Source organism: Leptodactylus fuscus, chromosome 4, assembly GCF_031893055.1.
Source record: "Leptodactylus fuscus isolate aLepFus1 chromosome 4, aLepFus1.hap2, whole genome shotgun sequence".
NCBI classification, from domain to species: domain Eukaryota; kingdom Metazoa; phylum Chordata; class Amphibia; order Anura; family Leptodactylidae; genus Leptodactylus; species Leptodactylus fuscus.
In genome coordinates, this window is record NC_134268.1 from 218,127,581 (window position 1) to 218,142,844 (window position 15,264).

At 39.2% G+C, this 15,264-nt stretch overlaps 1 protein-coding gene across 1 annotated transcript in view; it reads right to left on the reverse strand.

The window, feature by feature from the left end:
• DGKB (diacylglycerol kinase beta) overlaps window positions 1-15,264 on the reverse strand; it is a 320,729-nt gene that overhangs the window by 138,862 nt on the left and 166,603 nt on the right. The window contains exon 20 of the mRNA XM_075271811.1: window positions 11,391-11,455. Within this exon, the coding sequence (XP_075127912.1) occupies window positions 11,391-11,455 (65 nt within the window). The remainder of the gene's footprint in view (window positions 1-11,390; window positions 11,456-15,264) is intronic.

Here is a 15,264-nt window from a genome sequence, read left to right on the forward strand (position 1 = left end):
ACAACAGACTGGTCTCAGACCAAACCATTTTTTAGAAGAAACTATTGTATTCTATAATGGTTCTTCTACTGATATTTGATAGGCCAACCAGCCATTATGGTACTATGTTAATTGGGCACAGAGCCTGTTAACCCCCAGTAGTTTTTGATTGAAAATATCTCAAGTTGAACTCTTACTTCTACTTTTTTGTAAAGTGTTAAAGTGAGGAAGACTCTACGGTCATCCTAGAGTCTTAGAGCAAGTTTCTATTTTTGTGAAGAAACTGTTGTTTTCAAGAATGGTTCTTCTATCACTCATTGAAAAGACAACTCTACATCATGGTCAATACTATAGTCAGTAATCGTAGGACCCTTTCATCCGTAGTAAATGTGAGTTTAAAAAACCTCGAATTGGTATTCAAAAATAGTTCTCCTTCTAGTCATTGAAAGACCAACCACCCATCATGGTCAAATCTATGGTTATTGGGCACTGGGCCCTTTAATCTCCAGTAGTTCACAAATATCTTGAGTTGAACTCTTTCCTTTTGGTTTACTGTCTAGTTTTAAGTCAGCAATAAGTGACAAAGACTCTACAATCATCATAGTGTCTTGGACCAAACTTCTATTTTTGAAAAGAGACTATGGTATTCAGGAATGGTTCTTCTAGCCATTGAAAGGCCAACCACCCATCATGGTCAATACTATGGTTATCGGGCACTGGACCCTTTAATCCAAGGAGTTCACAAATATCTTGAGTTGAACTCTTCCTTCCGGTTTACTGTCAAGTGTTAAAATTACCAATGCATTCCGAAGACTTTACATTTGTCATACAGTCTAGGACCAAGCTTCTATTTTTGAGAAGAAACTATTGTATTCACGAACGGTTCTTCTACTGATCACAGAAAGGCAGCCACCCATCATGGTCAATACTAGGGTCACTGGGCCCTTTAATCCTCAGTTGTTTTTGGTTAAAATATCTCAAGTTGAACTCTCCCTTCTCCACGAAGACTCCATGGTCGTCACAGAGTCTCAGACCGAGCTTCTATTTTTGAAAAGAAACATTGGGTTCTTCTACTAGTCACTGGAAGACCAACCACTCATCATGGACAAGACTATGGTTATTGGGCACTGGGCCCTTTAATCCCCAGCAGTTCACAAATCTCTTGAGTTGAACTCTTTCCTTCTGGTTTACTGTCAAGTTTCAAAATCAGCAATAAGCGCCGAAGACTCCACAGTCGTCGTTTGAACTTTTAAGAAGAAAAAAAATCCCGATTGACATTATTCAGCATTTTCATGGATGCTAATCAGACACAATTTTTCTTAACTCTCAACATCTGATCTGGGAATCCCTGTATTGTTTTTTTCCCTCTCTTTATTACATGATGATCATCACTTGCAGACACACTCTACTTTTAACAAGTATGCAAGGTCATCAATGATTTTGGATGAATACATTTTGATTGTGAAGCATGTGATCATAATTAGGTGTCTATTATGCATTCATTCTATTCTGTGTTTATCATACATACATTCATCATCTCATTGTTCATTTGCATACTTCATATTTTGCATATACTGATAGATTGTAAGGCTCTTTTAAAGTTTTTGAAATAAAAAAAGTCATCTTGGCAAGTTGTCACATGTCCACACATTACTACTCATTGTGTCCGACCGTGATAAACACCGATTGGGCTCATAGGTGGAGACTATATAGAGCATGCTATGTGCCGCCATGTAGTGCCACCTATGTATGGTGCCATAAGACAGAGATATGGCATCTGATGAAGCATTGCAAGGTTACCAATGAAGTTCAGCTTTTCCACAGACTCCATAGACTGCTATAGCCATTTCACGTGGCCACGTTCAAGTCAGGAAACATGATCTATGTATTGGTTGGATGTTCTGACCCCTAACTCGGCTCAACTAAATTGTCATGCTTAGTTCAGTTCAGCTGTGCCAGGTTCAGGCCGGCAAATTCAGTCGATAAAGATGGAGTTTCCCGGCCTGAATCTGGTCACATGAAACCGAGCTCTACTCGGAGCTTTGAGGGCGTAAAAAATAAATTTCTGTGACACCATGGCGAGTCGGCCATCGGAAAATGAAGAGAAAATTCTTATCTTCCACCAATGTGTTTGGTGGTTTCCTGACTTTCTCCTGATGTCTGGCAAAAGAAGGAAATTTCAGTGGGACCAGCCAAATGTGTAATGTGTATGGGGGCGTCCCAACTTTCTCCTGATGGCAGATGTCAGGGGAGAGAAGGATCAGTTGGATTTCAACATGCCAGATACGATGTTACCAGAGTTGTCTAAAGGGCAGGATCCATTAATTTTGGTGGGAGCAGTCAACTGACCTAGGTGGTGTTCACATGTAGGAATTTGATGCTTATTTGGGGACCAATTGTTTTCAACGGGAGATCACTTGCCCAATCATAGGCTTCAAAGGTCAAAAAAAGGGAACCCGGCTGCCATGATGCTTTGATGCAAGTGTCACACTGTCAGAGCATCATGAGGTCGGCATGTCCCACCTGACCACAGACCATAGATGGGGTCAGTCTCTGGTATTGCCCCAGCTGAGACATTGCCTTCCAATTATTCACACTACTTCATGGTTCCCTCCTTCTCTGTTGTTAATATTCACAAAAAAATTAGATTAACGATTTCTAGCCTGATGGGAAAGAAACAATAAAGCAATCTCAGAATTGGATAGGAACAGAAGTGAGATTTGCATGTACTACATCGATATGCAAAAGAATAAGCTATAAACTATTATTCCGTATTTGATGATAAAATATCCAAGGAAAGTTCTGTGCATGATTTGCATGGAAGAGAAACATGTCTAAGAGAGCAAATAAACAAGTCTCATGTATGCAAAATATAATAACAAGACCCAAAACTAAACACTGAAATGTACAACTTGTGTTTCCATAGAAAGGTCTGATTTACATGTCACAGCTGTGCAAGGAGAGAAGCTGAGAGTTATACACAGTCTGCAATCTGGGGAAGCTAAACCCGAGGGCTGGGGAGTTACAGGGAGGACAAAACTATATGACATTCATTTTAACTTAAAATAACAAGTTTTCATGGCATAATACTAAAAGAATACATATCCAAGGTTAATAGTTCAGTATAAGTTATACTACTGGTAATACAGATAGGTAGGTAAAATACTACCTCTATGCAAAAGAATACACCTACTATAATACTACCCCATATGTACAAGAATATAACTACTATAATACTGCTCCTATGTACAAGAATATAACTACTATAATACTGCTCCTATGTACAAGAATATAACTACTATAATACTGCTCCTATGTACAAGAATATAACTACTATAATACTACTCCTATGTACAAGAATATAACTACTATAATACTACTCCTATGTACAAGAATATAACTACTATAATACTACTCCTATGTACAAGAATATAACTACTATAATACTACTCCTATGTACAAGAATATAACTACTATAATACTACTCCTATGCACAAGAATATAACTACTATAATACTGCTCCTATGTACAAGAATATAACTACTATAATACTACTCCTATGTACAAGAATATAACTACTATAATACTACTCCTATGTACAAGAATATAACTACTATAATACTGCTCCTATGTACAAGACTATAACTACTATAATACTGCTCCTATGTACAAGAATATAACTACTATAATACTGCTCCTATGTACAAGAATATAACTACTATAATACTGCTCCTATGCACAAGAATATAAGTACTATAATACTGCTCCTATGTACAAGAATATAACTACTATAATACTACTCCTATGTACAAGAATATAACTACTATAATACTACTCCTATGTACAAGAATATAACTACTATAATACTACTCCTATGTACAAGAATATAACTACTATAATACTACTCCTATGTACAAGAATATAACTACTATAATACTACTCCTATGTACAAGAATATAACTACTATAATACTACTCCTATGTACAAGAATATAACTACTATAATACTACTCCTATGTACAAGAATATAAGTACTATAATACTGCTCCTATGTACAAGAATATAACTACTATAATACTGCCTCCTATGTACAAGAATATAACTACTATAATACTGCCTCCTATGTACAAGAATATAACTACTATAATACTGCTCCTATGTACAAGAATATAACTACTATAATACTACTCCTATGTACAAGAATATAACTACTATAATACTACTCCTATATACAAGAATATAACTACTAAAATACTACTCCTATGTACAAGAATAGAACTACAATAATACTGCTCCTATGTACAAGAATATAACTACTATAATACTACTCCTATGTACAAGAATATAACTACTATAATACTACTCCTATGTACAAGAATATAACTACTATAACACTGCCTCCTATGTACAAGAATATAACTACTATAATACTACTCCTATGTACAAAAATATAACTACTATAATACTACCTCCTATGTACAAGAATATAACTACTATAATACTGCTCCTATGTACAAGAATATAACTACTATAATACTGCTCCTATGTACAAGAATATAAGTACTATAATACTGCTCCTATGTACAAGAATATAACTACTATAATACTACTCCTATGTACAAGAATATAACTACTATAATGCTACTCCTATGTACAAGACTATAACTACTATAATACTGCTCCTATGCACAAGAATATAACTACTATAATACTACTCCTATGTACAAGAATATAACTACTATAATACTGCTCCTATGTACAAGAATATAAGTACTATAATACTACTCCTATGTACAAGAATATAACTACTATAATACTGCTCCTATGTACAAGAATATACCTACTATAATACTACTCCTATATACAAGAATATAACTACTAAAATACTACTCCTATGTACAAGAATAGAACTACAATAATACTGCTCCTATGTACAAGAATATAACTACTATAATACTACTCCTATGTACAAGAATATAACTACTATAATACTACTCCTATGTACAAGAATATAACTACTATAACACTGCCTCCTATGTACAAGAATATAACTACTATAATACTACTCCTATGTACAAGAATATAACTACTATAATACTGCTCCTATGTACAAGAATATAAGTACTATAATACTGCTCCTATGTACAAGAATATAACTACTATAATACTGCTCCTATGTACAAGAATATAACTACTATAATACTACTCCTATGTGCAAGAATATAACTACTATAATACTACTCCTATGTACAAGAATATAACTACTATAATACTGCTCCTATGTACAAGAATATAAGTACTATAATACTGCTCCTATGTACAAGAATATAACTACTATAATACTACTCCTATGTACAAGAATATAACTACTATAATACTGCTCCTATGTACAAGAATATACCTACTATAATAATGCTCCTATGTACAAGAATATAACTACTATAATACTACTCCTATGTACAAGAATATAACTACTATAATACTACTCCTATGTACAAGAATATAACTACTATAATACTGCTCCTATGTACAAGAATATAAGTACTATAATACTACTCCTATGTACAAGAATATAACTACTATAATACTGCCTCCTATGTACAAGAATATAACTACAATAATACTGCTCCTATGTACAAGAATATAACTACTATAATACTACTCCTATGTACAAGAATATAACTACTATAATACTACTCCTATATACAAGAATATAACTACTAAAATACTACTCCTATGTACAAGAATAGAACTACAATAATACTGCTCCTATGTACAAGAATATAACTACTATAATACTACTCCTATGTACAAGAATATAACTACTATAATACTACTCCTATGTACAAGAATATAACTACTATAATACTACCTCCTATGTACAAGAATATAACTAGTATAATACTACTCCTATGTACAAGAATATAACTACTATAATACTACTCCTATGTACAAGAATATAACTACTATAATACTGCTCCTATGCACAAGAATATAACTACTATAATACTACTCCTATGTACAAGAATATAACTACTATAATACTGCTGCTATTTACAAGAATATAACTACTATAATACTGCTCCTATGTACAAGAATATACACTCACCGGCCACTTTATTAGGTACACCTATCCAACTGCTCGTTAACACTTAATTTCTAATCAGCCAATCACATGGCAGCAACTCAGTGCATTTAGGCATGTAGACATGGTCAAGACAATCTCCTGCAGTTCAAACCGAGCATCAGTATGGGGAAGAAAGGTGATTTGAGTGCCTTTGAACGTGGCATGGTTGTTGGTGCCAGAAGGGCTGGTCTGAGTATTTCAGAAACTGCTGATCTACTGGGATTTTCACGCACAACCATCTCTAGGGTTTACAGAGAATGGTCCGAAAAAGAAAAAACATCCAGTGAGCGGCAGTTCTGTGGGTGGAAATGCGTTGTTGATGCCAGAGGTCAGAGGAGAATGGCCAGACTGGTTCGAGCTGATAGAAAGGCAACAGTGACTCAAATAGCCACCCGTTACAACCAAGGTAGCCAGAAGAGCATCTCTGAACGCCGCACAGTACGTCCAACTTTGAGGCTACAGATGGGCTACAGCAGCAGAAGACCACACCGGGTGCCACTCCTTTCAGCTAAGAACAGGAAACTGAGGCTACAATTTGCACAAGCTCATCGAAATTGGACAATTGAAGATTGGAAAACGTTGCCTGGTCTGATGAGTCTCGATTTTTGCTGCGACATTGGGATGGTAGGGTCAGAATTTGGCGTCAACAACATGAAAGCATGGATCCATCCTGCCTTGTATCAACGGTTCAGGCTGGTGGTGGTGGTGTCATGGTGTGGGGAATATTTTCTTGGCACTCTTTGGGCCCCTTGGTACCAATTGAGCATCGTTGCAACGCCAAAGCCTACCTGAGTATTGTTGCTGACCATGTCCATCCCTTTATGACCACAATGTACCCAACATCTGATGGCTACTTTCAGCAGGATAATGCAATGCCATGTCATAAAGCTGGAATCATCTCAGACTGGTTTCTTGAACATGACAATGAGTTCACTGTACTCCAATGGCCTCCACAGTCACCAGATCTCAATCCAATAGAGGAGCATCTTTGGGATGTGGTGGAACGGGAGATTCGCATCATGGATGTGCAGCCGACAAATCTGCGACTGCAACTGTGTGATGCCATCATGTCAATATGGACCAAAATCTCTGAGGAATGCTTCCAGCACCTTGTTGAATCTATGCCACGAAGAATTGAGGCAGTTCTGAAGGCAAAAGGGGGTCCAACCCGTTACTAGCATGGTGTACCTAATAAAGTGGCCGGTGAGTGTAAGTACTATAATACTGCTCCAATGTACAAGAATATAACTACTATAATACTACTCCTATGTACAAGAATATAACTACTATAATACTACTCCTATGTACAAGAATATAACTACTATAATACTACTCCTATGTACAAGAATATAACTACTATAATACTGCTCCTATGTACAAGAATATAACTACTATAATACTACTCCTATGTACAAGAATATAACTACTATAATACTACTCCTATGTACAAGAATATAACTACTATAATACTACTCCTATGTACAAGAATATAACTACTATAATACTGTTCCTATGTACAAGAATATACCTACTATAATACTGCTCCTATGTACAAGAATATAACTACTATAATACTACTCCCATGTACAAGAATATAACTACTATAATACTACTCCTATGTACAAGAATATAACTACTATAATACTGCTCCTATGTACAAGAATATGACTACTATAATACTGCTCCTATGTACAAGAATATAACTACTATAATACTACTCCTATGTACAAGAATATAACTACTATAATACTACTCCTATGTACAAGAATATAACTACTATAATACTGCTCCTATGTACAAGAATATAAGTACTATAATACTGCTCCTATGTACAAGAATATAACTACTATAATACTACTCCTATGTACAAGAATATAACTACTATAATACTACTCCTATGTACAAGAATATAACTACTATAATACTGCTCCTATGTACAAGAATATACCTACTATAATACTGCTCCTATGTACAAGAATATAACTACTATAATACTACTCCTATGTACAAGAATATAACTACTATAATACTACCTCCTATGTACAAGAATATAACTACTATAATACTACTCCTATGTACAAGAATATGACTACTATAATACTACTCCTATGTACAAGAATATAACTACTATAATACTACTCCTATGTACAAGAATATAACTACTATAATACTGCCTCCTATGTACAAGAATATAACTACAATAATACTGCTCCTATGTACAAGAATATAACTACTATAATACTACTCCTATGTACAAGAATATAACTACTATAATACTACCTCCTTTGTACAAGAATACAACTACTATAATACCACTCCTATGTACAAGAATAGAACTACAATAATACTGCTCCTATGTACAAGAATATAACTACTATAATACTACTCCTATGTACAAGAATATAACTACTATAATACTGCTTCCTATGTACAAGAATATAACTACTATAATACTACTCTTATGTACAAGAATATAACTACTATAATACTACCTCCTATGTACAAGAATATAACTACTATAATACTACTCCTATGTACAAGAATATAACTACTATAATACTACTCCTATGTACAAGAATATAACTACTATAATACTGCTCCTATGTACAAGAATATAACTACTATAATACTACTCCTATGTACAAGAATATAACTACTATAATACTACTCCTATGTACAAGAATATAACTACTATAATACTACTCCTATGTACAAGAATATAACTACTATAATACTACTCCTATGTACAAGAATATAACTACTATAATACTACCTCCTATGTACAAGAATATAACTACTAAAAAACTGCTCCTATGTACAAGAATATAACTACTATAATACTGCTCCTATGTATAAGAATATAACTACTATAATACTGCCATCGATCCTGCTCTTGCTCTCAGTACTATATATAGAGTATAGTAGAAGATGTTACTTACAATAATTGGAATACTTTCATTAGATTTGTTCGTCCTCTGCAGATTTTACCACATTTCAATTAACACGCCGTCTATTCCGCTATAATACGCACTTTACACATTGTCACAGAAGTTTAACAGATTAAATGGCTTTTTCCTCTTTGCTCTCAAATAAATAACATAAAATTCTTCTTATTGATTTTGAATTAATTTATATTCCATTTCTTCCAGTTGTTTCACGTCGGCCCCCCGCTGCTTTTACACGTCTCCCCCCTCGGATCAGACTCGGCCCTGGTACAGTGATTATACCCTGATTATTTATTCTCTAATTAGAAACAATGGGGCGATAATTGTAAATTAAGTGAAGAAATTATATTAAAACCTATCGACTCTGCTCATCAATTTTTTACAAGTAGAATGTTTTTTCTTTAATATTTCAGATTCTAAGCGTAGATTTAGATTACGGAGAATATTTGTTTAATTGATTTTTATAAGTTATATATTTTTACATCAAATATCTACAAGAGGATTCATGTAGTGACCGTTGCGTAGCCGACAAGTGACTATACCATATATCCTCGTAGTCATTTTGTTACCCTGACCATTACTCCTAACTGGGGATATCAGATCTTCTGGCATCTTTGTATCTCCTGCTATAGCCATTGCACCCACTTTTCTTGCCTGCATCCCAAGTGCACCCTTTAGATGGGCCCAATCTTCTCAGTAGAACCAAATCTACAACCTTTCTATTTCAGCTCCTATCAATATTCCTACTAGCTTAAGGACCTTCCCTTCTGGTCATGTGACCATAGGTCCTACACACATATAACGATACAAAATAGCTACAATATGTATCACTGTATCTCAGCCTCCATTGATATTCTCACCAAAAAGCATTGTTCTTTGTGTTGACCCGAAACCCTGACCAGTTTTGCTGGTAAAAAACATCTTTACCTATGGTTATGTTCATATTAGCGTCATGGCCCCCACTTGTAATAGTAACCATGGACCCTACTAAGTTATAAAGAGGTACTATCGAGGTTTCTGTAGTTTTCTTGGTGCCCAGCTCACACAAGGGTGCTCAGCTCCAATGGCTCCCGCATCTCAGATACACGTTCAAGTTTTCAAGGCTATCTTTTGGGTAAAGTCACGGCTATGATTCAGACTTACATGTTAACACCAGGTTTAACAGATGTTGCAAAGGTCGTAATGGAGTGCTGTATAGAAGACCCAAAAAGTCTGCATGAAAGGATGACTTTATAGGAAGAGGTTGCGGCCTGGGGTGACTACAGTGTATCAGGCCATATCAGGCCAAATCTGTACCAAGACTGGCACGAGAAGAACGCCACCCAATGACCAACCGATAGGCACAAGTGGGTTCCACCAATCCAGAAGAAAGATCAGACTTTCCAAAAAGTTCTTGTTGGAAGTAATATGGCAGTAATATAAAACACAGTACGGCCATAAGTCATCAACAGTAAAGCAATGTATACAGAAATATACCATACACTGTGATATACTTCAGAATAGCCATATATTGACGGCTCATATACATATCAACAGGATATAAACAGTCTACAAGCACACCTAAGGCAAAAGTTGTAGACATTGGTGGCTTCCACCACCATACAGAGGTATCCAAAGACATGCACAGGGATCTATATGGCACCTCCATGTACACACTTTTGCTCCTGTACTTTCACCATTCTTCTAGATCTAGAGGATAATAGGAGGCATCAGTATACAATATCCATCAGATTAAACCTCCATGTCCCATGTGGCGAGAGTCCTAAGACCGAGCAATGATGGTGTTGACGACATCGGTGTCGGTGTGAACCATAGGGTTTGCAGGAAGCTTGGGGCTATATCTTGATGTGGAGTCTTCAACCTACCCCAGAGGGGCATAACTATCCAGGAGCTGGAGGGAAATGTGTCCCAGGTGGTTGGTGCTGGTGAATGGATGACTGGGAGGTGTAACGTGTAACTTGTCCTGGGCCCAGTGCAAAATCTGTAATGGGTCCCTACCTGCCTTGTGCCATTTGGAATAGTAATATAGTTTACGTGGCAAAGAAACATTTGGGGTATTCGATAAAGGAGTAGCACCATGAACTGCACTTTTACCCCAGGCGTAGAGAAGCCATGTTACATCTCTGTACCCCCTAATTGTCCCATGTTGCCTAGTTCCAGCCATTAATAAGGACCAAAAAGGAGGAGGTTATGTGCACAACGCATTTCTAAAAATATACGGGTGCAGTATGGGGTCTAACCATTGGAAAGTCCAGAAAGATGTCACACCGGGTACAAAGGTTACACAACAATAAAACAACTTCTGCAAAAATATCCAGAGGTCCCGTACGAGTCTCTTACCTACTGTTGAACTTTTCGGGATGTTTTTCTCGCATCATGTGGAACCTGTGAGCGATGGATGCATCCTGCAGGAAGAGAGATACATTTGTTGTTACATATAAAGACTTGAAGAACTTAGGACTTGATCATTCACTTATGCAGTATACCCTCTACTAATATTGGGAGGAATGGAGAATGTTTTGAGGAGGTCTCCATCTTTACAACCTTTTGATATACAGTCATCATAAGACTCTTCTGATTGAAAGTTCCCTCCACGTATATCAAGGAAGAGAAGGTCCTCAGCTCATGGTCAAATTCTACAACCCAAAGTGAGGAACTTGTGTCTCCTGTCCTGGAGGACTCAACCTGTCCATGTATTACATGGACAACGTTCATCTGAATGGCCACCATGTAGAACTTCATTTCCCAAGCAGTTTCTCATAGTTCAGATGCGTGCTAGGAGTTGTATTTAAGGTTTACTGGTATAGATCAAAGAACTGGTTTGTAACAAACCATGTGTTATGGATTTTTCAAAAATTTGGGATTCCAACATTTTTGAGGTTTGCCATCTACGAACCAACATTATATTTTGTGGTCTCTTCAGACTGCTGAATATAATAATCAGAGACTAGAGAGGGTGCATAAAAAATGCAAAAAAAAAAATTCCAAAAAACAAAACACCTTTCCTGGGCCCCACCATCCATGGTGTTCTTTTCAGGTCATCCATGGGTGGTCCATTTGGGTGGTCTCTCTGACCTAGTCAGTCCGATTGACCATCAATTAGGTCAGATGGGGGGTATTGACATGATGACACTTTAACATTGTGCATCACTGGTCATCTGCGGTGACCTGAGCAATGACGCCAGGGAGCGAGGCGGGCCACGCCATGGACACTCGGGAAAGAAGACTGGGTGATGTGGTGAAGCCCAGAAAAGTGTTTTCTATTTTTACACACCCTTCCTGCCCCCTGTGTATTGAAGAAACCCCAGATTATAACAATAACTCCTAGGTGGTAAACCCCCAAAATTTTGAGTTTAACCAAACCCAAAATTTTTGGAAAATTTGTAACAAACCTAGTTTGAACTGGTTCACTCATCTCTACCATTAACCCTTACATGGACTCTCTGTAAGGGACTAGGAAGCTGATCTATGTGAAGTTGCTTGTGACATGAACATATTAGTCATGGGTTGACCGGATATCACGGTAGAGCCCAGGAAAGGTGAGTATAACCCAACCTCCGATATACTCTGGTGCCAGAAGAGACCTTAGATTATAATAATAACTAGAGATGAGCGAACACTAAAATGTTCGAGGTTCGAAATTCGATTCGAACAGCCGCTCAATGTTCGTGTGTTCGAACGGGTTTCGAACCCCATTATAGTCTATGGGGAACAGATACTCGTTAAGGGGGAAACCCAAATCCGTGTCTGGAGGGTCACCAAGTCCACTATGACACCCCAGGAAATGATGCCAACACCTCTGGAATGACACTGGGACAGCAGGGGAAGCATGTCTGGGGGCATCTAACACACCAAAGACCCTCTATTACCCCAACATCACTGCCTAACAACTACACACTTTCCACATTCAAAAAAACCTCTATCAAAGTGGGAAAATACCTGGAAACCTTCTTTACTCCCCAAATGGATGGACACAAACCCCAATTTAAGCTCAACAAACAGTAACAACCACCCCTTTAAATCACGTTCCCCATGACAACCACAAATGGAATAGGCAATGGGAATTCCAAAAGCCCTCACCCTTAACTGTCATTTTGAGTGTGTGTGTGTGTGTGTGTGTGTGATGTGGTAAGACCTTCCAAAATTCACTTTTCTAGCCCTTAACATGAGCCCTTCCAAACAAAGTTACATGACCTTAAGCTGAGCTACCAGCAGAGATTGAGGCCCTTGGCATGAGTAGAGCCTTGCACCAGCAGTGTTTTTGGCACTTAGGGTGAGTTGAGCCTTGTACCAGCGTGTGTCCCTTAACATCAGGCGGGCCCTAAGTTCTGCGCTTTGCACAAAAGTTCCACATTAACTAGGCTGAATGGTACAAAGATTAGTAGGCCCGAGAACCAGGAACAGATCTTGCAATGGCTGTCAGATAACGCTTAAAGCACATTGTCCACCAGCCAGTCAGCCTCTACCTCCTCTTACCCAACAGTCTTGTCCTCCTTCCAACCAAAATTCCCAATCTTCCCAGAACAATAACCCCAACTGTCCCTGCTCCCCAGAGCTGTTCTCCCTTCCTTTGACTGTACCGCAACCTGCCCCTCCATTTCGCGATTCCACGGACCTAACAGACGAGTATCTGTGTCCAGATGCTCAAACACTAGAGTCTCCTCCATTCCATCTCCGGTCGATTTGGTGGCGGATGACCAGCAACCCACCCTCATCGACGACGATGAGACGCAGTTGCTGTCAGGGCAGCCAGTTGACATGCGCATTGTGCAGGAGGAGGAGGCGAGACAGGAGTTGGAAGAGGAGGTGGTGGACGACGAGGACACCGACCCCACCTGGACAAGGCAGATGTCAAGCTGGGAAAGTAGTGTGGATGTTGAGGCAGGTGCAGCACCAAAAAGGGTAGCTAGAGGCAGAGACATGTCCAGAGGCAGAGGTCAGCTGCTTTGCCGAAGCCAGGCCAGACCCGGAATGTCCGAAGATGTTCCCTTTTGTACCCAGCCCAGAAAAACTCCCCCATCGAGGGCACGTTTCTTGAAGGTGTAGAGTTTTTTCAAGGAATGCGCCGAGGACAGATATAGTGTCGTCTACACAATTTGCCTCTCGAAATCGAGTAGGGGCCCTGAGAAGAGCAACCTGTCCACCACTTCAATGCACCGTCATTTGGAATCCAAGCAATGGAATCAGTGGCAGGCAGCAACGGCAGGACAAACGTCGCCCGCCGTTCATGCCACTGCCTCTGCTCACAGTGCTGGCGATGCACTCCAGAGGACGAGCCAGGACATCACTTCATCTGCCTCCGCCACTTTGTTGACTTCTCCCTCATCCTCCCCTGTTTCTGTCTTATCTCCTTCTCCTGCACCATCAAAGGCACCATCAGGCGCTTCTTTACAACAACCCACCATCTCTCAGACATTGGAGCGCCGGCAGAAATACACCGCTAACCACCCACCCACGCAAGCCTAGAACGCCAACATCGCTAAACTGCTGGCCCAGGAGAGGTTGGCGTTCCGGCTTGTTGAAACTCCCGCCTTCCCGGACCTGATGGCAACTGTGGCACCTCACTATGCCGTCCCTAGCCGTCTCAACTTCTCCCGGTGTGGCGTCCCCGCCTTGCACCAGCACGTGTCACTCAACATCAGGTGGGCCCTTAGTTCCGCGCTTTGCTGCAAGGTCCACTTGACCACCGACACTTGGACAAGCGCCTGTGGTCAGGGATGCTGCAGTGCTTATCTTTAATGACAGGCAGGGTGAATGTGGTGGAGTCTGTTCCCCGGGTGCAAACTGGGGTGGCCTATCTCCTCTCCCAGGCCAAAATTCATGGCAGGAGTAGACTGAAACCCTACGACGCTGCAACCTCCACCACAGCTACTAGCGGCAAACGCTAAAACACTGGTGTGGGGAGACGTCAGCAGGCGGTGCTGAAGCTCATCAGCTTGGGGGACAGACAGCACAGTGCCTCCGAGGTCAGGGATGCCATCCTGGCTGAGATGGCATTTTTTTTTCCCTGCTACACCTGGGGCCTGGCATTTTTACGCCTGTGATAATGGCTGGAACCTGGTAGCGGCTCTGGAGCTTGCCAGCCTCCAACACGTTCCATGTTTGGCCCACGTCTAACCTAGTGGTGCAAAGTTTTTTAAAAACATACCCAAATGTACCGAAGCTACTGTTGAAAATGCGGCGCTTGTGCGCCCACTTTTGCAAGTGCACAGGA